Here is a 26,174-nt window from a genome sequence, read left to right as displayed (position 1 = left end):
CACCGTGAATAGAATTCTTTACCTCAGAAGATTAGGGGCTACCAGGCAATAACTACTTTCAAGAAAAAGCTAAACGATTTCTTACGGACGCATTCAAATTGAAATTGTAGTTTTAATTATAATCGAGTTTAATAATTTAATTATATTTAGGTTTGACACTTATTATTATTATTATTATTATTATTATTATTATTATTATTATTATTATTATTATTAATATTATTAATTATTACGTATTTTATTGGTGTGTTGGGAAGATAAAAGAATTGTTATTGCATTATATTAATTATGTATTATATAGTATTGTATCGTATGGTATTATGTAATAATTATGTTTTGTTTATAGCAATGTAGTAATTTTGTATAACACTGGTTGAATGGAAGAGAACGCCGAATAACCTTAACACTGCCAGTTAAAAATAAAATTTTACGCCTCCGGTACAAAAATGTGGCATATGCAATATTTTCACTAAATATAATGATTGTTTAAAATACTGAAGTAAAAAAACGTATTTTACGTGACTCCCTTCTTTTTTATGATCATTAAACTGATTTATTGTACGTTATCTACCCTATGTAAAAGTATGGATCCCTGGATGTCACCCTGAAGGACGTAAATAACTTGAAATTGCATGCAACGACTACTTGCGTGTATTATATAAAGGATTTCAAGCACGCAATAATTGCTACAAGAGATTGGCGCGTCAAGAGATCTAGTTTCATCACTGTTTCGAGTAAGTAAAATGCTTTTGTCTTACATTACTAAGTAGTTGCTTCTGAAAAGTAACATTTTAAATGAAAACAAAGAAATAGGATTAATATGCTGAATACAAAACAGCAATTGTTTTAATAACATGCCTTTTCGAAGGATCTGAAACTAAAACATTCCCCAGTCTGAATATGGACTGTGATCTGCACCGATTTATTTCAAGGATGAACCCGGCGGTCACCTGGGGCCATGGGTTTTAAGTAGGCCTAAAAATGAAGGAAGTAACAATAGCAATAATAATAAATATTGGGTCAAGTAAAGTATTATTTTTTGGAGCAAAATTTTATTCATTCAACAATAATGGTAATGTTTTTTGCTTCCTCTCTATCTTCCCTCTATCTCAGGCAGAGTGCCTCTAAATAAACCAGTAATTTTAGGCCTCATGTCTGCGATCATTCAGTTGTCCGGGATGCTCTTTCCCTCATCTACATCTGTTTTAATTAACGTTACAGTGGAGTCATTCAAATAATTTGTATTTCAGTAACCAATTATTACGTTATATGTATCCAAATATTGTACAAATTTGCAAATTTTTATAAACGAGATCTTATTTCCGCACAGCTGATATCTGAATGCCATCACTTTGTTGCATCTCTGAAAGTGAATATGAAATATTTGCAAATATACACTCTTTTTATACTAGTGGCGAGTATTTCATTGTTCGTCATTCTCCAAGACGAAGTCAGTTGTATAGACCAAATTTAGTGAACTAGTCGTTGACCACAGTACGCCATGCGTGAGAGGTCTACTATATCCACAATAGATGAGACTGAAATGGAGATTTGTTGGGATGCCATAAGGGAACCGGCGCTCCTGTAGAAAAACCTAGTGGTACCTGGACCACGGAATTGTTATCTGGTTGAGGTTTTTTCTGGTGTTTTCCCTCAACATATTAAGAGCTAGTGCTGGATAATTTTCGACGCTGGATCCTGGACTAGTTTCGCTAGCATTATTACCTTCATATCACTAAGACACTAGACAACCATAGCAGCTGATAAAGCAACGTAAAATAACCAACTAAAAATACCACGGGATTGCCCAACGCAAGTTACGAAATCGGGGAATGCAAGGTTCTACTCATATCTAATATACTTAAGCTACATGGAAAATCATAATAATATTTTGTTTGCATTCCCAAATATTGGCTATGTCATGACAAGTTTTCTAACATTGTTTGTAACCAAAGTAAATGGAGAACACCGTTCAATTTCCTGCCAGAATTGATAAATAGTGAACTGGTAAATAGCATTGCACAATTCGGCTGAAGTTATTTAAGTTTTATTATAGTAAAACAAGTTAAAATTTTCAAATATTTAAGTTGTGAAATGGGCAACACAAGAGAATTAGACCTTCAAAAGAAATTACAGACTTCTGATCAATTCCCGAAAATATCTTACAATAAAGGGAGAAGAGAGAGAGCAAAACCAATGAAGAGATGGATAGGACGGAAGAGGTCGAAAGGCCTAATCCTTGAAGATGAAGATGATGATGTAAATTAAAAGTTAAACATGACATTTGGCTTAGATTCATTCTGAAGATACAATTGACTGTTTTGCCTCCTCAGAGTGCCGAAAGTTTTCATCTAGAGAACAGTATTGGAGGGAAGTGTTAATAAAAGTGTGTGATTTTTAGTGAAGATGATCCCTTTGTTCAACATCATAGAGGAGAGTTATTATTCCTATTATTATTTATATTACTATTATATTTGTTGTTTCCAATATTATTATTGCCGGTATATTATTTTTATTTTATTGTTGTTAATCTGCAATTTTTACTCGAGGATCCCAATTATTATCTTCATCTAGGCCCATAACGCTCTACATTCGACCCTGACAATGATGTTACATTATTTATTCACATTCTTCACTGCATCATATCCAGTGACATAATATGTAAGCAAAAGCATTGGAAAAAGTTTTTAATAATATAAATAACAGTCAAACAAAAATGCATAAAAAATTATTCGATAATCAATCTCATGTAATTTGTACAGCGTCATAATAAATCATACACAAACATAGAGATATAATTTTTACGTACATAGTTTTTTACTTCATTTATTATTACATACTACCACTATGAAAAATGTTCCAAATTTTGCAGGAAGCGTACTATTTCAAAAACAAATTATGTTGGAAAGTGAACTTGAAATTTTGTGCCTGTTTTCGGAACTCAAATGTGTTAAATACGAACTATTATTATCATGTTCATGTAAGTATTTTAGTTTTACAAAAATAATTATGAACTTTAATGTTATTGTAGAGTGGTTTTTGACAGTGAAATGAAAGAAAATATTTTCAACAAACTAATCACAGACTTCTGTTGCAAATGCGTGTTTTAAATAAAATTTTATTCAAAGAATTGGTAGAACTGAAGCTCCTTATTATAAGTTGTTTTTTAGATTGTGCACTCATAGTCTTTCATGCATATTTCAAAATATTTATGGCATAGCACATAATAGTGACTGAAAAGACGACTATGCACATGAATGTTACGTTTCACCAATTAAAATCTTCATAAATAATCGATGATATATAAATTACTTGAAGTTACGTTTCCAACCTTTTATATATCTGCAGTTTAAACATTGACAGATTTTCCGTAATTTCACGTACAACACTTCGTAAGCAGCTGACGTCACATGAGACGAATTAAAATTTATGTAGGGCCTAACTTGTGTTATTCAAACTTTACAGCATATCGACGTTCACTTAATGCATTCACGACGTAAAATACAGTAGAATTTCACGAAACTTTGTCAATTATTGTATGAAAGCTTTATCGTTGGATCTTTTCACTCACTTGGAGTTTATGGCACTATGAATGAGATGTAGGACTGAACATTGTCGTATGTCGGATCTTTCCATCAGGGATCATGTCCCTCAGAATTGCGAATGTTACGAACAACATTGTGTTCTAATTATATATTACCGATAATATTTAATATCACTTCGAATAATGTATAATATAATATCATGTAATTAAATTAACGTTAATCAATTAAGTGTGCCTTAACTCACATTCTCTCATTCAATGGCCTGTTATGTAATCCTGAACTAAATACAATATATTCTAAGTTTGCAAATGCAAATTCTCATTTCCAGCATGCTTGTGGTCCTACTAGCTGTCATGTGTCTTTTGGGAGGAGCACAGTCTTGTGAGCTGAAGACTTCCAAACAGGACGACTTGATCCCTGAAAGAGTATGTAATGGTTTAAAGAATAGACATATCTTAATTATGCTTTCACGAAAATGAGTTCATAAAAATATTAATTGAGAATTTGTAGTATTAATAATTTTCTGGAAATCCTTGGACTTATTAATCACCTTGATTTATTTTTCGTTATTATTACTTGGACCATTTATACAATTTTTCACTTCTTCGTTGTAATAGATTTTTACAGTTTCCATTGTTCACACAATGTGCCTACAGTAGTTACATTCGCTTCTCATAATCTCAAATAATATATATCGGTATTTAATGGGCCTATAAAAGTGATTAAAACGAAACAAATTCACTGAAGCAAATATGATATAGCTACTATAGACCTACGTACGTAAAGTCCGGAAATAAATTTAAAAAACCATAAATTACAAATAAAAGATACTTAAATATTTTCATAGCTGCAAATATTGTCTAATAGAAAGAAAGACCACGAAAGTCAATTATTCACAAATTATTCTTGATTTCGAATTAAGAAACGGCCTAAGTGGTACTGTGCACAGGTATTGTTAAATTATTTTTATGAAAGAAATGAAAATACAATAAGACCATAAAGTTTAAATTTACAGTTTAGTCCTTTAATAAAAACGACATGGCATTCAAGCTGATACATAATAAAAACTGGCTACACTTTCCACACTCCAACTGAAAATATGCTACATTAAACATTAGTGTATATTGTCACCAGCACTATTGTGATCATTACTGCTCAGGTACAGCCAAAACCTATTTGAAAGCGGATTAAGTACGCAATAGTCGATTGCTGCAACTTTTTCCACTTTCCTTTGACCATGCTGCCTCTATGGAAGCAAGCATAATATATTTCTTACTTGCGCTTGGAATGTCTGTTCTCAATGTAGTAAGGTAAATATCCTATAGCATGCGTAATTCTTTCCTAAAATTCTCAGTGAAAGCCCCATGTTCATACGACACATTGTGTGCAATTTTTAAAATCTATTCTCTTCTTTCCTTTTCAACAGATTTTCATAGAACTTTATGCAGAACTTCAAGGCAGCGTATTTGATTTCAGTTTGAACTCTGATTACGTTTGTGTGAGTGGAACAACCCTTTTACAATGGTGAATTTAAACAAAATTATTAATAACTTCTTTCCCATCTAACATATTTTCATGAGACTTTATGTAGAACTGTAAGACAGGGGCGTATTTTCGGGACTACCGGGGCTACCGGCGGTAGCCCAAGGAAATTACAAAAGAAAAAGTTTATAATATAACATAATGTAATAATTTTGTATTATTAGTTTTACCATAGTAATTAAAATTAAAGTAATTGTTAGATTTATATGCGCTCTCTGCTCTCGAAAAGAAACAAGTTGTCAAGGCGGCATCGCTGGAGAAACCGCTTGCTACGTGAGGTAGCCTGTGACCGTTCCGCGCACGCTGTCCTTCGCACAACTGCCCGTCCCCCCCGCTCCCTATTGTTTCTATCGTGCAGTGTGGGCCGTGAGTTGCCGCTCTCGTGATCGGTTTCTTCGCAGGCGCGAAGCAACAATACGCTTAGTACGCTAGCTCTGAATGTGATTGTGTTCTTGCAGTGCATTATTTTAAATCTGTGATTTGTTCGAGTGTCTAAGACTTATATTAATTGTGAATTATTAAGTTTTTAATTTCCCAATTAAGTGATATTGTGAAAAATAGACAGAACAAGTTGCTGGAGAGGTTTGTGTTGAAAATGACTGTGTAATAGAAGGTTTATTAAAAGTGCCTTTTAACCGTCGTACATAACAACGAGAAAGTTGAAATTGTGAAAATGGAAAGACCAACTCCTGAGTTAAATTTGTCCATGGACGTAAAAGAAAAACAGCGTGAGTACACACGCCATTTCACTTCAACATCATATGGTAAGTGGAATTGGTTGTGTGGTACTTCTAAACTGTCTAAACTATTTTGCTGGCCATGTTTGTTATTTAGCCGCGAAACTAATGTGTGGTCAAAAGAGGGGTTTTCTAATATGAACTCCCTTCGAACGGCAGTCCTAGAATACGACAAATCAAAAGCTCATATTTGTAGTAGCATGAACTTTGCAAACTTTGGAAAGACAAGAATTGATTTACAGCTAGATAAGCAAAAAGCTCTCACATCAACCAACACAATGCTCTTGTAAAAAAAAATTCGGGAGATTTTACTGCGTCTTATTAACGCAGTCTGCTTTCTTGGAAAACAAGAATTGGCTTTTCGGGGCATAACGAGAGTGTGAAATCAGACAATATAGGAAATTATATTGAATATTTAAGTTCCTTAAGTGAATTTGACTATTTACTGGCCAATCTTCTTGAGAGTTCAACAGTATTTCGTGGTACTTCTCCCGAAATTCAGAATGACTTAATATTTGCTATAAGTGGGGTTATGATAAAGAAAATAAAACCTTTTGTGGCCATTGTTGTTGATGAAACAAGTTACTGCTCTAATCAGAGTCAATTGTCCACTGTTTTAAGATACGTCGACAGTACTGCCAATGTTCAAGAATGGTTTATAGGATTCACAAATGCTGCTTTGTTTCAGCATGTGGAAGGTGTTACAGCAGAATACAATGTCGACAATAAGTTAATTGCACAGACATACGATGGTGCTTCAGTTATGGCGGGAAATATTAATGGCTTGAAAACAAAAGTTCAAGAAAAATATCCTCAAGCACTATTTGTCCATTGTTACAGCCATGTTCTCAATTTAGTTTTGCAACAAACTACTTCATCCATTCCAGAATGCCGCATTTTTTTCAAAACACTGTCGGGTTTAGCTGCATTTTTCTCATCATCTCCTAAAAGATCAGAAAACTCAAGGAATTTATGAACAAGAAACTCCCAAAAGTAGCACCAACTAGATTGAATTTTACATTTCGGCTTGTAAATACAGTAAAGGAATACAGAGAAAAACGGACTGCTTTCTTTAAAAATATCATTTGTAATGACTCTGAAGAAAACTGGGATGATGCTGTAATTGTGCAGGCTCAAGGATATTAGAATTTTTTCACACAGTTTCAGAATATATTTCTTCTTGAAGTCTATGCTAGAGTGTTCGCACATACAGATGTGCTCTACAATATTCTTCAGACAAAAAGTCTAGACATAGCATACTACTTGCAATACTTGCAAGAGGTATCAAAGTTAAAAAAATACTATATCCGAGTTCAGACTAGTGGGTTTCCGTCCATATGGAGTAATATGGAAAATGAAAATTCTTCAGCCAATACAATGGAACCACCATTAAAGCGAAGAAAAGGAGATGCTGAATTGAAATACAGGCAGCTGTACTACAGCATACTAGATCGTATGCATATGGAAATTACTGACAGATTTTCTGATTATGGAAAGCTTCAGTTCACACATCTTCTAGATTCTCAAAAATTTTCTGCTTATAGAGAAAACTTCCCGAATGAGGCACTAAACAAATTATTTCAGTCCTATAACAGTCACTTTGATCAAATACGTTTGAAAAATGAATTAAGTGTAATATATTCAGCAGAAGTCTTTGATTTTTCGAACAAACCTATCCATGAAATATTATCTGCCATATATGAAAACCAGCTGAACCAAGTTATTCCTGAAGTCCTTAAATTGGCAACATTAATTGTGACAATACCAGCTACGTCAGCATCGGTAGAAAGAACATTTTCTGCGTTGAAGAGAATAAAATCCTACTGTAGATCAACTCATACACAAGAACGTTTATCCGGCTTGGCACTGATGTCCATTGAAAAGTCATTTCTACAGAAACTTTGCAAGTGGCCCAACTGTAATTTCAATGACGAAGTCATCAACGTATTTTCGTCCCAATCAAGACGTCTGGAATTCACATAAATATATAAGGAATTTTATTATAGGAATTTTAAAATATATTTTGTGTAATAATAGGGTCAGTGGTAGCCCAAACCCTTTAACCAGTATACGCCACTGCTGTAAGATAGCATATATTTGATTTGTATACAAAGTGTGATTACGTTTATATAAAAAAAAATTTTTTAGGGATGCATTTTGACAAAATGAATAAATATCAATAGAATTGGATTTATTAAAAAAGTGATATTAATTATCGTCCTTATCTTTAAAAATTTACTTGTAGCAAACAATGTTGAATTCCTGATATACGTAGGCTACATTGTGAATTGGAAAACATGCCAATTTTTTTCAAATCCAGAAGAAAATATTTGCAGAATCATACAGATTCGCTGGATGAATTATTAATTTAATCTTGTTATATTAGGGCTTTGGGTGACAGTTAAAACATTTTCTGTTATTTTACTGTAATACTAGGCCCTCATCTACATATCATTCCACGAACCAGAAGACACATACCACTTTTGGAATTTTTCTCTAAATATTTCCTTCCTGTAGCACATCGACTTGTCAGTATCATCTCTGATCTGTCATTGTTTAACCTCTAATCCGTAGGTGATATGCCTAGAAGATATTCAAAACAACGAATCCATGCTTGAAGTGTGGAGAGATAACTATATGCAGTAGGTCCGTAATGTTTGTGACTTTCGTCACTGGGTCCTTATTCAAATCTTTGGGAAGTGCAGAGCAATTATAGTATTCTGAGCCGTATTATTCTCCATTAGAATATTACAAACAGTACGAATAACCATGGCCATAATTACTGTTGTTGCACTTCCACATGTTTGTCCTCAATACACACCTTGTTAGATTCCAAAGCAATAATTTTCTTTTGAACTACATCTGACTCTTCTGTGATTAATTGTGGCGCTACTTTCGGGGAAAGGACTGCCACTTTAGGGTTTAACCAGGAAGACAGAATGTTCGATGGAAAATCACCAATAATTGTCTCAATTTTATTTTCAACAATACTGGGAATATCTTTTAGTCCTAATAGGGCAATAACATTACTTAAAAATTAACTATTCCGTGATTCAGCACAACTCCGGTATTAATCTTCAAAAAGTTGGCAGGCCTGTATAGCCTGCCACGCCCCAGAAAAAAAAATAATATGGGATAGGTTCACATATATACTCAACCAAGCAAACAATATTTCGCACAATTAATGATGTCGGAATATAAATATATAAATTGTTTTGACATGAAATAGGAGCTGGTATTTTTATAGCTGAAATTAAAGTCAGAGTTTTTGGAAAATATATGTATATATCCCTCATACGAAAAAAGCCGTAGGTATTGGGGGTTCTATTTCAGTAATTTAGCTAAACTGCACATTATATTGAAGAACATACCTGGATTTACAAATTCCACGTAAAAAAGAAAATAAAATACAATTTACTAGTCCTTAATGTTACTTGCAAGTAAGCCCTCTCTATTGTGACCAGGGAGTGAGAATTCAACACTCTGCAGGGGCCCGTTTCACAATCCTTACAAATTACAAATTAACAATTTACAAATAACAACTAAAAGATTACAAATGCTTGTAAATTGTGTTTCACAATGCTATTTTATTAGTTTGTAAAGTCTGACGAACTTTACAAAATCAGGTAAAGAAATTTACAAATACGCATTATTGGTTACACAATATCGCCAACGACAGTTTACTAAAATCGCTAAGGAGCAGAGCTACAATCGCTGTATTTTTACTACTGTCGATACATATGTTTATATTTTGTACTAAAATAGATTATTCTAAGCTTGCTGATTCATATTTCACCAACAGAAAATATAACGTATTGTTAAAAAAATTAAAAATATTTAGATTTTTATATATTGGCGACAATGGAGTTTCATGTGATGTGATTGGTCGAGTACACCAATAATTCTATTACTTAAATGACCAAAGTTAGCATAAAATTCAGTTAAATAAGTAAATAAAGATTTGGTCCACGTACAAATATGAAAATTGATAAAATAATTACGATGTCTAAACACAAAATCAGGTTAATTGTTTGTGTTGATCCATCAGTATTTATTAATGTTGCATTCCTAACCTCTCAAACATTAGTGATTCCCATCAGCAGCATAAAAATTCTGTGCTATAGTAAATAACATTTTGGTGATCAAAAACCTGCCCCGAATTTAACTCTTTTAACAACATCAACTACCCTGTGGGCACTTTTGCACACTGATATCTTAGAAATTCCGTGCTTATCTGCTAACCCACGGAAGTGACAGCTAGTATGCATCCAATGCAAAACAATACAGTTCTCGCTTTGAGGTTAGGGGCTAGGGCATCACTTTTCTCTTTTGGATGTTGGATATGATGTCCCATATCTTGTAGGTAGGAGAGATTCCAGCGAAAAGGGACTCGAAACGACTTCAGAATACCGCGTAAGTAGTGTTGCTATTGCATTATTGAATTATTTATTTTTGGTGCAGGGAACTTCTTTATTAAGTTCGAGTATTTATTAAATACAATCTTCGTATATAAATACTTACGCGGTATTCTGAAGTAAAGCGCGGGACTCATTCGAAACCTTTCATTAAATTTATATAATGATACGAACGTGTTATTAATTCTTGCCCGGAGAATTTTACGTATAAGTCTTCGTTTGATTAGGCCTAAATTCAATATCTTCGTCTGAGTCATTAGAACTCCTTAATAACATCAAAACTGCTTTAGTTTAATTCTTAATATTATCCACTTACTCAAAAATCAATTTAATAAGTATTTATTTATTATATTTATTATCAAAAACCTGTCTCGAATTTAACTCTTTTAACAACATCAATTACCCTATGGGCACTTTTGCACACATAACTTAGAAATTTCGTGCTTATCTACTAACGCACGGAACTCACAGGACTGACAGCTGGTATATTAAACCAATGCAAAACAATACAGGTCTCGCTTTGAGGTTAGGGCACAACTTTTCCATGTTGGATGTGATGTCCCATATCTTGGAGGAGAGATTCCAGCGAAACGGGACTCGAAACGACTTCAGTGTCGTTATTGCATTATTGAATTAATTTATTTTTGGTGCAGGGAACTTCTTTTTTAAGTCGATTATTTATTAAATACAGTCTTCGTATATAAATACTCATGCGGTATTCTGAAGTACAGCGCGGGACTCATTCGAAACCTTTAATTAAATTCATACAATTATACCAACATATTATTAATTCTTGGCCGGAAAATTTTACGTATACGTCTTTGTTTGATTAGGCCTAAATTCAATATCTTCGTCCGAGTCATTAGAACTACTTAATAACATCAAAACTGCTCTAGTTTAATTCTTAATATTACCCAGTTACTCAAAAATTAATTTAATAAATATATCTTTATTGTATTTATTCAGAATTTGTTGCAATATCAAACTTTACACATCTCAGAGCTTTTGTAGAAAAATGGGCTCTCCGAAAAATGTGCTAACTTTACAAGTAAAGCTTACACGTTTGTAAAATTACCCTTCATTGTGAAACAGAATGCTTGTAAAGTGAGCAAAATTTAATTTGTAAAGATTTTATTTCCTTTGTAAAGTTCAACATTACAAACAAAGATTGTGAAACAGAAGTTTACAATCTACAAGCAAAGTTTACAAATTACAAAGCTTGTAAACATTGTGAAACAGGCCCCAGATAGTAATATTTACGCAACTCTAAAACAAATTAATATCCATGAGAATTATCCCTCAGTGTCTTTACAAGATGCCTCGTACAGTCAGAGACATATATTTAATAAAATTTATAGTGAAATCAAGTCGAAAAATGAATTATGTGCAGCTAGATTAAAGAAATTGCACACTGTGCGAACTCTCGGTCACGAGTTACATACTAACTGTTATCACTTCTAACATAGTCCTTGTTGATCCTTCAACACAATCAAGAAAGTCGGAAAATGTATACTATACAACATTCGACTGGAATGCACATATCACTGTGCTGAGTACGGTAATAAAATAAGTGTGCTTTGCGAAGAATTTCGCTAAGAAGTACGTAGCTAGCTATCGTGAGACAGCGCAGCAGCGTTTTTTTTTTTTTTTTACTTGCAACATAGAAATCGGTCGCAGTTCTTAGGCTTGAGTTACTGTTAGTATTTCACTTACAGGCACATCAGTACGTATTGTATACAATTTTATCATTACATTTGAGACTTCAGCGAATAACCAAAAGTACGACAAAACTATTAACGATTGGTAACGATTTTAAAGAGATATCTTACAGCGATAATTTCTCTATTGATATAGTGAGGTGAAGTACCCAATCGTTGAAAAACTAGCTATATCATGAAATAACAAGAAAAATAAATTGTTATATATCTGTATTATCTGGGTACTAATTGTTAGAGGTATTGGGATTTAAATATAATATATTCCCCTGGAAAGAAAATAATTGTAGCCGCTGAAAACTAATGTTCTGGGATTGGCATTATAGACTCACATTGGCAACGTGTAATTTTCTATCTAAATGAGAATTAAGACAACAAATATCACTCAATAAGAAATACCCAACACTTAAGAAAAGGATTTTGTTCCAAGAAAAGTCGTGGGGTTAATAAATTGTAGGTAATCTTTCTCAGCTAAAATTATATTTGTAAGCAAAAGAAAAGAGTACTCCAATGAGAAGAAAACAAGAGAAACTCTAACAACCGGATATGATTGCCGATTATTTATAAAGAGCCAAGGGGAAATTGTGGGGGAAAAAAATATTCAAAACTGACTGAAGCAGAGGAATGAACAATTTCACTCCATGGAAATAAATATAGGCGTGCGCATCAAGAGCGCCTTTTGATGTTTTCTAACATTTTTAAAAACGGCAATATACATTCAATTTCCTCCTGAACAACTTAATGTAGCATACACCATTTCTCTGGCTGCGTATTATCTTTATTGTTTAGTCGTGCAGGAAACCTGCTGAAGTCTGGAGTTAACCTCAGTCCTTGTTCTGGTATGGTACTCATTCATTCAAAGTATTCCGCTCAAGTGAGCTCTTTCACTGCAAACCCAGCATTCTCCAATCTTCCTTTTTTCCCTACTTCCTCTTAATCTCCGCATAAGATCCATATATCTTAATGTCTATCATCTGATATCTTCTTTTGGGCCGAAATCTTCTCCAGTTCACCATTCCTTCCAGTGCATCCTTCAATAGAAAGTTTCTTCTTAGGCAGTAACCTAGACAATTCCTTTTTCTCTTTCTGGTGCGTTTCAGCATTATTAGTTCCTAAACCATCCTTTCTAGCAAAACCTTTTCTCCATAGCCACATTTCCAATGCTTCTAGTCGCTTCTTTTCAGTTCTTAATGTTCATATTTCTGTCACGTACAGTGCCACACTCCACACAAAGCACATCACTGGTCTTTTGTACAGTTCCTCTTCCAGAGGTCCGCAAAAGATACTCCTTTTCTGTACACACTCCATGGTATGCCGGGCTTTGTTACATATTTACGCATGAAAAAGAAATGCTGCTAATTAACAAATCTATCCTGAAATAATATGATATATCAGTTGTCTTTTTCCTTTTAATATTGAAGTTATATGCAGCGCACACAACAGGCATGTTTTTTTTCTGTTCTTTTTTTTTTTTCGTACTCTTATCTCCGTATACACAAAGTTGTAAGCAGCCGTGTTTCGCAGCGACACTGCAAAGAGCGCTCTACATGACAACTTGGTCACTCTATAATCTCTTTCTAAGTGGTTGGTAGTAACTGAAAAGTAATTTCATATTATTCAGTTTTATCATAAGTATGCTGTAATAAAATATATATTGACATCTTTTTAAGTATAATATAGGCCTAAGCCTAAATCTAAGTACATATTTCTGTCCTCTTTTTTCGAACAATGTCCTCGTTTTTTAAGCTTTGTGTTCAGAGAATTATTCAGTTTAAATCGCACGGAATCTGTTGTCTGGAACCGAACACAGTACAGATTTAATTTGTTGAAATGTCTGCTTGGAGCCATAAATAATTCTGCTTTACGTTTCTAGAGTCATATCTGATACTGTAAAATATTCTCAACTAAACATGAAAGTAACTGAGAAATACTTTTCTGACTCAAGATTTGAACCCTTTTATAGAGCCGACGACTACATCATGGCATGTAACTTCGCTCAAAAGAATACCTTAGCTTCATGTGCAATGTGGTAAGTTGCTGTATTATGTTCTGTGTTGCAGTTGGTCGGAGCATGGTATGCGTTCTACACTCTGCCACAGCATTTCTCTAACCGTTACTCCTGCTATAACGCTTCGTATACCCTGACGTCCAAAAACCAGCTATCTGCGAGGAACATGTACTATGACAAGAGGTAAGGCTGTCAAATGTCTATTCACATCACAACTGTGATTGAAAAGATTTCCATTTTAGTACTCAGTTCTTTAAGTTCTCTGGTTCACGTTACACTTTTCTGATAACGCAGTCTATCTTCCACTTGATTGTCTTATCTAATTTGAAATATGTTAATATCAACACTTTACTGTTGCCAAAATAATCGTAGGAACCTAGGCTCATGAGCCGTGAGCTTATGAAGTAAAGCTGTGAGTGCCGTGTCGTAGATATATGTAATGTAGGAGAACTTAGAATGTCCCTGTTGGAGAGGTACAGGCAAAATTTTTCGTCCATTCTAAGCTTTCGTTGAATTCGTACGATGAATAATTCTGTAGTTCAAAGCATTGTTCAATGAAAAACTGTTACAACATTTCACACTTTTTAAGAAAATCACTTGTCTCTACTGCGCTGAAGGTTGAGGCTACATTCAAAACATCTAGTAATATGGTAGATTAAAATGAACAGAAAATAATGTAAAATAGATATTTTCTACATCCGTATTGTAGTAAGTACTCCTGGTTGAGTGTTAGAGAAGGCCGTATAGCCTTAACTCTGCCAGGTTAAATAAATTATTATTATTATTATTATTATTATTATTATTATTATTATTATTAAGTACGATATTATAATGTTCCTTTTAGGGGATCAAGTAATTTTTCCTTAAAAGTGCTGGTTGTTGTTGACGAAGGGAAGTGAGTACATACCTGCCAAGAGATAGAAAGAAATGGAAATTTTTCAAAAAGAAAAAAATACAACTCTTATTCGAAATATATATCGAGGTGTATATTAATTGCAAAATTATTAACATTACTATGAAATTTGGGTAATTTCCCTCCTGTCCTTTGCATTTTAACAGTTCAAACGTTTTCCTCAATGTTATTATTTTGATTCATCCATAGCCACCATTCCTTGCGATGTAGGTAATGGAAGCTTCTGCTTTAACTTCATCGTAAGGAATATTTTTGGCCACTTCATTTTTGTTTCTTTAACAATCGGCAACGTGGCTCTCTGCAATTGTCAAGGACTTCCACTGTCCCATTAGGCCTCTTCAGTGCCTAAACATGAAACCTTCTATTATCGAAAAAAAAAAAAAAAAACATAGCAGAAGAAAACTTTTTGGCTTAGAGCCATTCTTTTCTCTTTTAAAACAACCTTCACTTTGGTTTATCTTGATGTATCAACTTCCTTCTCCCTGACAGTAGTTGACTTCAACATCGAATACTCACACGACAGAGTCGTCTGCGAGTTTAGTATTGTGCATTTTTCCATGAAGAAAGCGAATAACGTTTCAGAAACACTTTGTTCAAAAGAGGTCATTAAATTTGTTAATAATAATAATAATAATAATAATAATAATAATAATAATAATAATAATAATAATAGGCTACAACGAAACTTCTAGAGACGTGATATTAAAGTACCGTATGCATGAGTAGTTTATGAAAATGGTAGCCAGGGTTGTAGTCCCAAACTTTACAGTGCCGGAGCTCTTTATGTTTTTTAAACTTTGGGGAAGGGGGAAGGTTTGGATGCAAAAAAAAAAACAAATAAAGAAATACCATAAAGTAAGACTGTAAGGAGAATACAAGGCAACACCAAACAATACCTATTGCATTTAGCTTCTGAAGCTCAAGTAAACCGAAATGGTTACTGTAAGGGTGGTCATTCTGCTCAGTGTAATAAGCTGATATAAATTTCGCTTTTGTTGTTTCACGATAGGCTGCATTTGTTTATTCGCAACATTTTCAATTGATTGCTTTTCAGACATATGAATAATTTTTTTGAGCTATATTATGAGCTTTGGTTGTCTTGTGTTCAATGATTTTTTTTTCTTAGTGACTTAAGCTGATCTGATCAGATCTGATCTGTTCGATCCGTAGTAATTTACTGAATATGAGCGCCATTAATTAGATACAGAAATGCACTCTTTCTTTTAATGCACCTAATGTAGTTATTTCATGACACACTTTACAGCCTAGCTTACATTGCTTACAATCAATCCATGGATAAGCTTTTTTTTTTTTCTTGACCACATATTTTCTTCATTCCATAGGCCTACATTCGGCCATTCACTTTGCAGGCCGACTTCTTCTCTCACTATTTTGAACATTATGACGTAGAATATTCTTCATAGTCATACTGGAATTGTATCTTCTATAACAGTATCTCTGCTTGAAATACTAGGTTCATCAAATAGAAGCCATGGGCTTGAGCAGAGCTTTCTTTAGTTACAAGCCGGAGCATGGGTAGGTTTGGCAACGCAGAGTGGAGGCGGGAGATTTTAAAGTGATATTGTTTGCTCATTGCTTTCGTTATACGTAAAGCGAATTTTTTTCAATATTACTTCATGCACAAAGGTAAGATCAAGATTCAGAGTAGTGATGTAAATTATTACGGGTTCGAAAATAGTGTTTTATTGCAATCAATTAGCTATACTTCAGAATACGGCGTAAGTAGGCTACTTACATACAAAGGCTGCCACTTAAAATAATTACAAAAAAACATGTTTTTATTGATAGTGCGAAGGTAAATAAATAAATAAATAAATAAATAAATAAATAAATAAATAAATAAATAAATAAATAAATAAATAAATAAATAAAAAGATATTCCTTGCACCGAAAGTAATAAAATCAATAATGCAATAAAGACGTAAGTTCCTACGCAGTATTCTTAAGTTCCATTCAGTTGACAAATTTGTGGTAGTAAATTGACAACGTTTTGCCACTTAATGTTGTTTCACCTCTGACGTGAAAGGTGTAGGATATCATATGCATTTTAATTTCATGTGATTATGTCGTGTTTTTCTATAAATATTTCAGATGTCCAGGAAGCCAGTTTTAGTTTGAACCTGGCCAGTCACCATAACAATACTGTTATCCTAAATTATTTGTTATAAACTTTTTAAAATATAATTTTAAATAAATATAACTAAAGAAAACAAGCTAAGAATGTAAATTATGCAAATAGGCCTAAAATAAAATGTAAACAGAAGAAACTATTAACATACCTATTATAATAAAAGTATGAGGATGTAAATACAGTTAAGCCAAGTAAAAAAAATCTATGAAAAAATGAAAAAAAAAACATACCTTCAACATAATACGTAACAAAACGCAACATTATCTATTAAGTACATGTACGTGTCAATTAGCGTAAACTCAGTGAACTTTAAATCCTCTAAAAAATACAAAGTGAAAAGAAACATGTTTATACCTAATTTATTACAAAATAAACAATATTAATAAACAAACCTTGAAAACCAACAAAGTGATTATATGCATCTAAAAATTATAGGTAGTTCTGACGTATAGCAGGCATTCCGAATCTTCAACAAAACTGCAACATTTATGGGATCACAAAACAGCTGTTTACAATGAATTTGAAAACCAACGGCGTAACTTTATTGATGTAGGAGGCGAGACCCAACAATTTGGCTAGAATTCTGATACACATAAACCATAAATAAGACTATAAAAGTGTAGTTATACAATATTTAATATTTAGTAGAATAGTCAATTACTTTGTCATCAATAACCGTAAAAATTCCCAAAGACTGCAACCATTTTATTTTCATTTATTGTCTTGTTTTTTATCACCAACGCGCATTTAGTTTACAATACATAAACAATTAACGTTTGGTACGACCGCAAACATAATTCCATCGACACACACTTATATTGTAACATTAATTTATATTGAAAATCGGCATTAGCACAAACACGTGTCCTGTATAGTCGGCCTCTGGGTGGCAGTTAATTACAGTGTTTCCGATGTATGGCTCCGGCTTGTAACAAAAGAAGGCTCTGGCTTGAGATATTAACATTACAGGAAAGGAAGCTTTTGTAACTTCACTAGTAACAGCAATGGCACAAGAAAAGAAAGAAATTAATGTTTTTTGTCTATGTTTATTTTGTTTCATATTTACTGAAGAGCAATAGATAAAAACAAAAGTTTCAAGCAGTCTTTTAGTCACGTTATAGGCAGTAAATTAACTGTTTAAAATTCACTTCGTAAAATAACTGGGAAACAAACACAACACATTTCAGTAAGTAACACCTAGACAAAGACGCGAAAACTAAAGAAAGTGAATTAGGAATGTGATCATTTCGCGCAGGCGCACTAAAGTTTAGTTTGGTGGTTGTCCTGTCACTGATTCTTCCCCCATTTCTCACCACACACCCCGTTTACGCTCCTAGTGGTCTCGCGACCCTCTACTTCCGAAATTGTTCCGATTTTCTAAAGGAAGCACAGAAAATATAATCACTAAATATTCTGACATGAACTAAGATATCGTTAGCTGGGAGAGTATTGTGATGTCAAAACAGATTTTAAATTTCCAAATCAGTGCTGGAGCTCCACTCCGCTCCACCTCCACTACATCCCTGATGGTAGCATAATGTAAACATCAAGTCCAGGAATACCCTGTGTATCTGTAGCTCAATTTAGCCTACAGCAGTACGAAATTTCCAACAGAGTCCCACAATTTCGTATTCATCGTGCATCACGAGAGTTATTAATTCCACAGTCAACCGTCCAGAAAATCCTTCTGAAGCATCTTACATTCTATCCTTCGAAAGTGTAAATCTGCAAGTATTCTAAAAGCAGGGGGGGGGGGGGGGGGAAAGGAAAATGAATGAATTTTTCCATGGATATCATGAACACAACGGACTGAGACAACAATATCTTACAAAGATATGAAGCGACATTTCTTGGGTTCCCCAATCAGTCATGTTTAACTACAATAGATTGTTATGTAAAATACAAGGTTTATAGATCGCCCGTGAAGAAATTTTCAGTCTTACATGAGAATGAAAGACTCAAATCAACTATCGCATAAGGTAGGCCTATACTCCAAAATATTTAGAGGCAATGTGGCAATTGTTTCAGTAAACTTCATTCCTATAAAGCAAACATAATAAAAATATAATCGTTGGTATCAAAGTTACTGCTTTTTAATTTTGTTTCATTGCTTTATTTCGGACTACACGATATATATTAAATAAATGGGCAATAACAGAAAAAAAGTTAAGAATGTATTTTAATTAGGCCTACTTAAGAAGCAGTACAATTACATATTATGAAAGAGTGGACTTAAGTTTGTATTATTTTGTTGTATAATACGTAATTTCTCTGTCAACAGACATCAAACCATAATAAAGCACAATTCAGAAGTAACCGTAAAGAAGAACGTTCTGGAATGGAGAGGCGGAAGATGTAAGTTGTTATTTATTATTTTCCTAAATGTGGAGGGAACGAATGTGTGCCTCACACTTCTCCGTAAAACTGTTGTGGTGTTGCATTTAGGGATATATTTTCATGTTCACTTTCACAAATTTTAGTCTAAAGATTCGCATTTCTTTACGAGTTTAAAATAAAAATGGAACTCCTGGTCATACATCTGAAATTTACCATCTATCTTTTTACATTCATTGATGTCGTACACCAGATTTCTTTCTTAAGTTTTTGTAGGTCGATGTACCGGTAGTGTTTTTAGATACAAAAGGTACTTATATCTATTGACCTATCATATTATACATTGGAACATTCAATTTTTAAAAGTGACAAGATATATTTAAAATAAATTGTAACAAGAAATACATTATACTTTGCAGTATGCAGTACAACATCATATCTACGGTACGGTAATACGTGTACATTGGATTAAGTAATTGTTTAGGCCTAATACTGTATTGACATAAAACGAGTTAGTAAACATTTATATCCTAACTCACACTGTGCACAATAAAAGGGGAGAATACATATTTTGGTTTAATTACAATTAATCTTGATAATATTATCACTACTGAGTATATAAAACGTACTAAAACCAATTCTGGTATTACTCCTGAAGTATGTTAATGTCTTACTGGAAAAGAACAAAAATAAATTAATAATAACTTATAACAATACAAATACGTTTACAGAGTGAAACTGAGTTAGTATTTATAACGTCAGAGACTAACAAATATTCTGGAACGAGGAGGACAATACGTATAATTACGTCCATATAACAGCCACGTTAAGATAATTTTAATTCTCTCCTCAAAATTGGGCAATAAATACAAGATGATAAATACTATAAAATGCCTCACTGCATTTACGGAAATAATCATTTACACCATTATTATTAAATCTTTCGAAATAGGAAAACATATAGCATGCTTCATAGAAATAGAGTGACAATGTAGCTCAGCGTCAGAATTTACAGAAGAAATGTTTTGTTAACGGTAGTGAGATACTATTTCTTCATTGCTTCACCGTGTCCCTTTCTGTTTGTTCTTTTATAAACGAGAAAGGATACTTGGAATAGGCATAGACTAAACAAGAAAATCCTTCTCCCCCTGCCAAGCTGATCAGCCCCTTATTTGCTGGTAGTTAGAATGTTTCCTCGTACAATGGTCTAAGTGGCTTCTAATGACAGTAATAATGCCAACTGAGATTGGATTTCATTTAAGCCTCTCATACTTGTTCTCAGTACACCATTGCAACATCCTTCTGAATAGCGATTAACTCAGCTTAAAAACTGAATATTTAGGGAGCAAGTTTGAATAATAAAATTGCTGTATGTTCACTTCATTACCATTACAATTAACATCTAATGCACAACCAACGACAGCTACGCAACTCATCTGTATAAATTATACAATATTGAAGACTGAACATACATAAAAAAAAAGGTTCACAATATAGCTTAAAATTAGTTTCTAAAATATATAGAGAGGGTGCCAAAAAATATATACACACTTCAAGCAAAGAAAAAACAATGTTAACATAATAAAGCTGAATTCACACAAACAGAAAATGATGAGCACTAATCATCTTAGACTTTACCAGTTACAGCAGTTGCTCAAAATGCCGACCTTCTGAGTATGTTGAACTATTGTTCGAGCAACGTTTGCGAAAGTGTCCTCAGCGATTGCAGCACATGCTGTTTCAATTTCTTCCCGAAGTGTTGCCAGTGTAGCTGGTTTTCTACGGTATACAACATTCTTAAGAGTCCCCCATAGGTAAAAGTTCAATGGAGTTAGATCTGGAGAACGCGGTGGAAACTCAATCGGACCTCTTCGTTCTATCCAGTGTCCTGGAAGATTGTCGTCAAGGTACGCACGTACATCTCGGTGGTAATGTGGTGGTGCACCATCCTGTTGGAAGTAAACTTCCTCATTTCCATAGAGTGTACGAATGGCGGGTAAGACAGATGTGCTTAACATGTTCAGGTACAAGTGGCCAGTTAATGTTCCATCGAAAAAGAATGGTCCAATTAGACCCCTAGATGACAACCCACACCAGACATTAATTCCAGGTAAATTAAGTCTTTTCCACAAAAACATGTGGACTGTTTGCACACCAGTAGACACAGTTATGCCGGTTAACAGTTCCGTGCAACTTAAATTGTGCCTCATTGGACCAAACAACTTTCATTACGAAGGTCTCGTCCTGCACCATGTTCCGAAACCACTCAGAGTACTGCATTCTCTGATTAAGGTCATCTTCATTTAATGCATGCAAAAGTCTTGGGATGAAAACTTTCAACTTTGCTGTTTTAATTTTTAATAATACGACATACGCTGGTTCTGCTAATCCCAGTCTCACATGCACATTGCTTTGTAGATTTCTGCGGTGAGTGCTCAAAACGTTCCAAAACCATGGCCGAGGACGTGGGGCTTGTTGATGTGCGAGGCCTCCCCGATCTGCCCTTGTAAACATCGCATATGGTACCATGAGTCTCAAATTTGACGAATGTGTGCAGTTGTTAATCGCGTTGGTGGTTCTGTTCTGTACTCACGTCTTCATTGCTGTTGAACTTTAACAATATTCTCAGTTCTCCAATACCACTTCAAAATTGCTTTCCGCTGTTCAAACGATGTCGGTTCCATTTTGTTATTGATTGACCTGTTGCGCAGCAACACTGCATAACGTACGAGTGTCTCATATGTTTACAGGACATTATACTACACATTACTGTTGTTTTTCGGTCCAACTTTGAAATATATTAAATAGATATCTCCTGTCAAAGTGTGTATACATTTTTTCGGCACCCTCTGTATTTCTATACATATGCCCGTGGACTCAGTCCACTAAGAAAAATAATAAGTACCATTTTAATTTTATTTAGGCCCTAACTTCTCTCATAGATAACGTGTGACATAAAATTTTATTACTAGTCGCACAAGAGAGCCATATTTTCTACGGTTTGTTTCTCTGGCAATTACTGCCTTTTGATGTCCACTCTTTAATTATAATTGGCGCTATTATTTTCATCATAATCATCATCATCATCACCATCATCATTTACAGTTTTGTGAGTTAGGCTTGCTGGTATGTTCCGGCTCAGTATTACACCGTTTTCACAGCTTTGCAAAATTTCTGCTGCATCCTGGCCGATATTGTTATGCTGTTTTTGGAATGCAATCGTCCACACCTGTGGAGTAACGGTTAGCACGTCTGGCCGCGAAACCTGGTGGCCCGGGTTCGATTCCCGGTCGGGGCAAGTTACCTGGTTGAGGTTTTTTCCGGGGTTTTCCCTCAACCCAATACGAGCAAATGCTGGGTAACTTTCGGTGCTGGACCCTGGACTCATTTCACTGGCATTATCACCTTCATTTCATCAAGACGCTAAATAACCTAGATGTTGATAAAGCGTCGTAAAATAACCCAATAAAAAAAAAAAAAAAAAAGGAATGCAATCACTGTTCATTCTTTCCAGATTTTCACTCAACCTAGCTCTATATATTTCATTTTGTGTTCATTTACAGGTTCAAGTTCTATTGCTTTTCTTATTTCTTCATTTCTAATATGGTCCAGTCATGAGCATTCATTTATTGGACGTAGAAGTTTTATTTCTGAGAACTCTATAGGCCTACTGCTTACATCTTTGCGTTTCATTCACTTCCGTAAAGAAGAGTAGGTATTGCGATACATAAGTAAAAATGTAGCCAAGTTACTTTTCTAGTTCCTTTGCGCAGTAGTCTTGTAATTGTGCCACACATTATCTGGTATCCTGCTAATTTCATTTAAATATATCTTAATGATAAGGCATGTAAGTTGCAAACCCATATTTATGTTCCTTGGAGCAAGAGTGATTCTCAAATATTGGACTCATTGTTGGTGCGCTGGTCCTTACTTCTGCAGCTATGTGGTTGGATATCCCATCGCCACCCTGGGGACGCAACTGATAGGATTTGCAAGACACGTATCATATTACATTATATTCTTTATCATATCTAAAATAAATATGTAAAACTCTAGATTCCTGTTAAGGGACAGCGTGATTATAATGGTTATGAGTAATGTAGGAATTAATGAAAAACTAGGCTAGCAGGTGGATTTGCGTGCGTACCACCTCCATTTGTCTGTCATTGTCCTTTTTCCTCTTTCTTCACTCTCTCTCCTTCTCTCTCCACTCTTCCTTTTCTATGTGCAATTCTTCCAACCTACAAATTATAGGTTTGTGGCAAAATTATAATGATAACACTAAATTAGATAACTCCCACTTGGGTAGTTCAAAGCGCGCTAGAGGAAGTGACACACTGTCCACACTGATGAGGTTGGCAGATTCTACCGAGGAAGATGAAGTTGAGGACGATCACTTAATTAGAGGTAAAAGGCCATATAGAAACACTTACTTACTTACTGGCTTTTAAGGAACCAGGAGGTTCATTGCCGCCCTCACATAAGCCTGCCATCGGTCCCTATCCTGAGCAAGATCAATCCATTCTCTATCATCATATCCCACCTCCCTCAAATCTATTTTAATATTATCTTCCCACCTACGTCTCGGCCTCCCTAAAAGTCTTTTTCCCTCTGGTCTCCCAACTAACACTCTATATGCATTTCTGGATTCGCCCATACGTGCTACATGCCCTGCCCATCTCAAACCTCTGGATTTAATGTTCCTAATTATGTCAGGTGAAGAATACAATGCGTGCAGTTCTGTGTTGTGTAACTTTCTCCATTCTCCTGTAACTTCATCCCTCTTAGCCCCAAATATTTTCCTAATCACTTTATTCTCAAACACCATTAATCTCTGTTCCTCTCTCAGAGTGAGAGTCCAAGTTTCACAACCATACAGAACAACCGGTAATATAACTGTTTTATAAGTTGTAACTTTCAGATTTTTCGACAGCAGACTGGATGATAGAAGTTTCTCAACCGAATAATAACAGGCATTTCCCATATTTATTCTGTGTTTAATTTCCTCCCGAGTATCATTTATATATGTTACTGTTGCTCCCAGATATTTGAACTTCTCTACCTCTTCAAAAGATAAATTTCCAATTTTTATATTTCCGTTTCGTACAATATTCTGGTCACGAGACATAATCATATACTTTGTCTTTTCGGGATTTACTTCCAAACCTATCTCCCATATAGAAACATTAGCAGAAAAAATTATGAACAATCAAATACAAATAATGATAGAAGTACTGAACAAAATTATTTACTAAGAGGTAGGCAAGAACAAAAACTTAACTTTCATATAATCAGAAAATCCAAAAAAAATTAATCTGAACAAAAAAGATGTATTTAGTAGTACAATTCTTTGTTTATAAATACAACATCAAATTAATTTGTATATTTCAAGATTTTAAATTTCAATAAGATTACACATAAAATAAATTTAATAAAAAGTAGAATAGTATTAAACGAAAATGTGAGCATGGAAAAGAATATTGTAACTGCGATTGATATTGATTTACGTAATTAATATGTCAAGTATGTTTACATGTATGATGCAAGATGTATAAATAAGCAAATAACTTGCTGACAAGCATGTAGCAGGAATTTAGACTGACCTACTGTACCGTACACACTGAAAAATACCGATTCTGCTATTGCAGTGTGCTGGCTATATGTAAACAACTGCTAACCTGAATGCAGTATGATGACAGGGAATAACTGGCTAACATGCATAAGTGAACCTATAACTAAACAGAAATATGAAAGTTATAGAATAAATTTAGATGTTTAAAGTAAAAAAAAGAAAGAAAAAAAAAAAAGAAGAAAAATTAATTTAAAAATGTTCATGGTAGAAAATTGTGAAAAGGAGCAGATAAATAAGTTTTAAAGTTTTAATAGTTATCACGATTGGTTTAAATATGCAGTAAAACTAGACGCAAGTGCAAGTTTGAACAATTAATTACTGAGATTTGCGATAAATTAATTAGTTTAGGAAATTGTATATTTATTATGTATAACTACTTTTGTACATAGATCAGTTTTTTAAATGATTAAGTTTGTACTTTTGTGAACTAATATCAATAAATCTATCACTATCACTAGATAACTCCCACAACATTTAGGACTACAGGTGAATTCCAAATTGAGCTATTAGTTATCCTGGGAATCAGTACCGGTAGTCAAGGATTTATACGACTAAAGTAGCAAGTCACTGGAAAGATTGTAAGTCAACTTCAGCCCTTAAAGCACTTGATTAATGACGTCATACCACGGGAAGAAGAGTTGTGAAATTCGAAGAACTTTGGAAGCTTGTGGTTTTGAGTAGCGTAGAACAGGGATATGTAGAGAAATCTTGAAAACGTTTATGAAGAATGTAACCTACAGGTACAGAACTCACCATGTATTTGTAAATACTAGTTAAGTTAATTTACAAAGATACGTGACATTAGTGTTATAGTTGAATGTTTAAAATGTATTACTTTACTGAAATACTCAAGAATCTTGGTAGAGAGCCACTTGTCTTCTTACATCCCAGTAAAGATTTTTAGGAGTGTTTATTTTGTCACTTACGTCAGCGATATTAAAGAAATAACATAGAAATTACCTTCGCTTCCTCGCGCGTTAGTTACGTAGGTAGAGTGTACACTTGGTCAAAATGGAAATGGCCGATCTCTTGAGCAGCGAAAATTTTCTAAGTCCCCTCGGGTGAGCACGTAGTTCACTACCGTAAACTTCTTGGACATCTTTAGTTAAGTCCATAATACAAGGTGCTGATTTGGGCTATCTCCACAGCATGCATCGAATTTCCGTAGTGTATTTTTTGTT

At 34.1% G+C, this 26,174-nt stretch overlaps 1 protein-coding gene across 2 annotated transcripts in view; it reads left to right on the top strand.

The window, feature by feature from the left end:
• The window catches only part of LOC138710261 (lazarillo protein-like), a 48,154-nt gene that overhangs the window by 12,193 nt on the left and 9,787 nt on the right, over positions 1-26,174 (top strand). Inside the window, exons 2-5 of one of the 2 annotated variants that reach the window (XM_069840984.1) lie at positions 584-734; positions 3,874-3,970; positions 14,015-14,145; positions 19,309-19,382. In XM_069840984.1, coding sequence (XP_069697085.1) covers positions 3,875-3,970; positions 14,015-14,145; positions 19,309-19,382 — 301 coding nt within the window. In that variant the 5' untranslated portion in view covers positions 584-734; position 3,874. The remainder of the gene's footprint in view (positions 1-583; positions 735-3,873; positions 3,971-14,014; positions 14,146-19,308; positions 19,383-26,174) is intronic. The other variant, XM_069840983.1, reaches the window with a different exon arrangement.

Source organism: Periplaneta americana, chromosome 12 (genome assembly GCF_040183065.1).
Source record: "Periplaneta americana isolate PAMFEO1 chromosome 12, P.americana_PAMFEO1_priV1, whole genome shotgun sequence".
Taxonomy (NCBI): Eukaryota; Metazoa; Arthropoda; class Insecta; order Blattodea; family Blattidae; genus Periplaneta; species Periplaneta americana.
The sequence above is the reverse complement of the archived record's forward strand: the minus strand, read 5'-3'. Positions and strand labels throughout refer to the sequence as shown.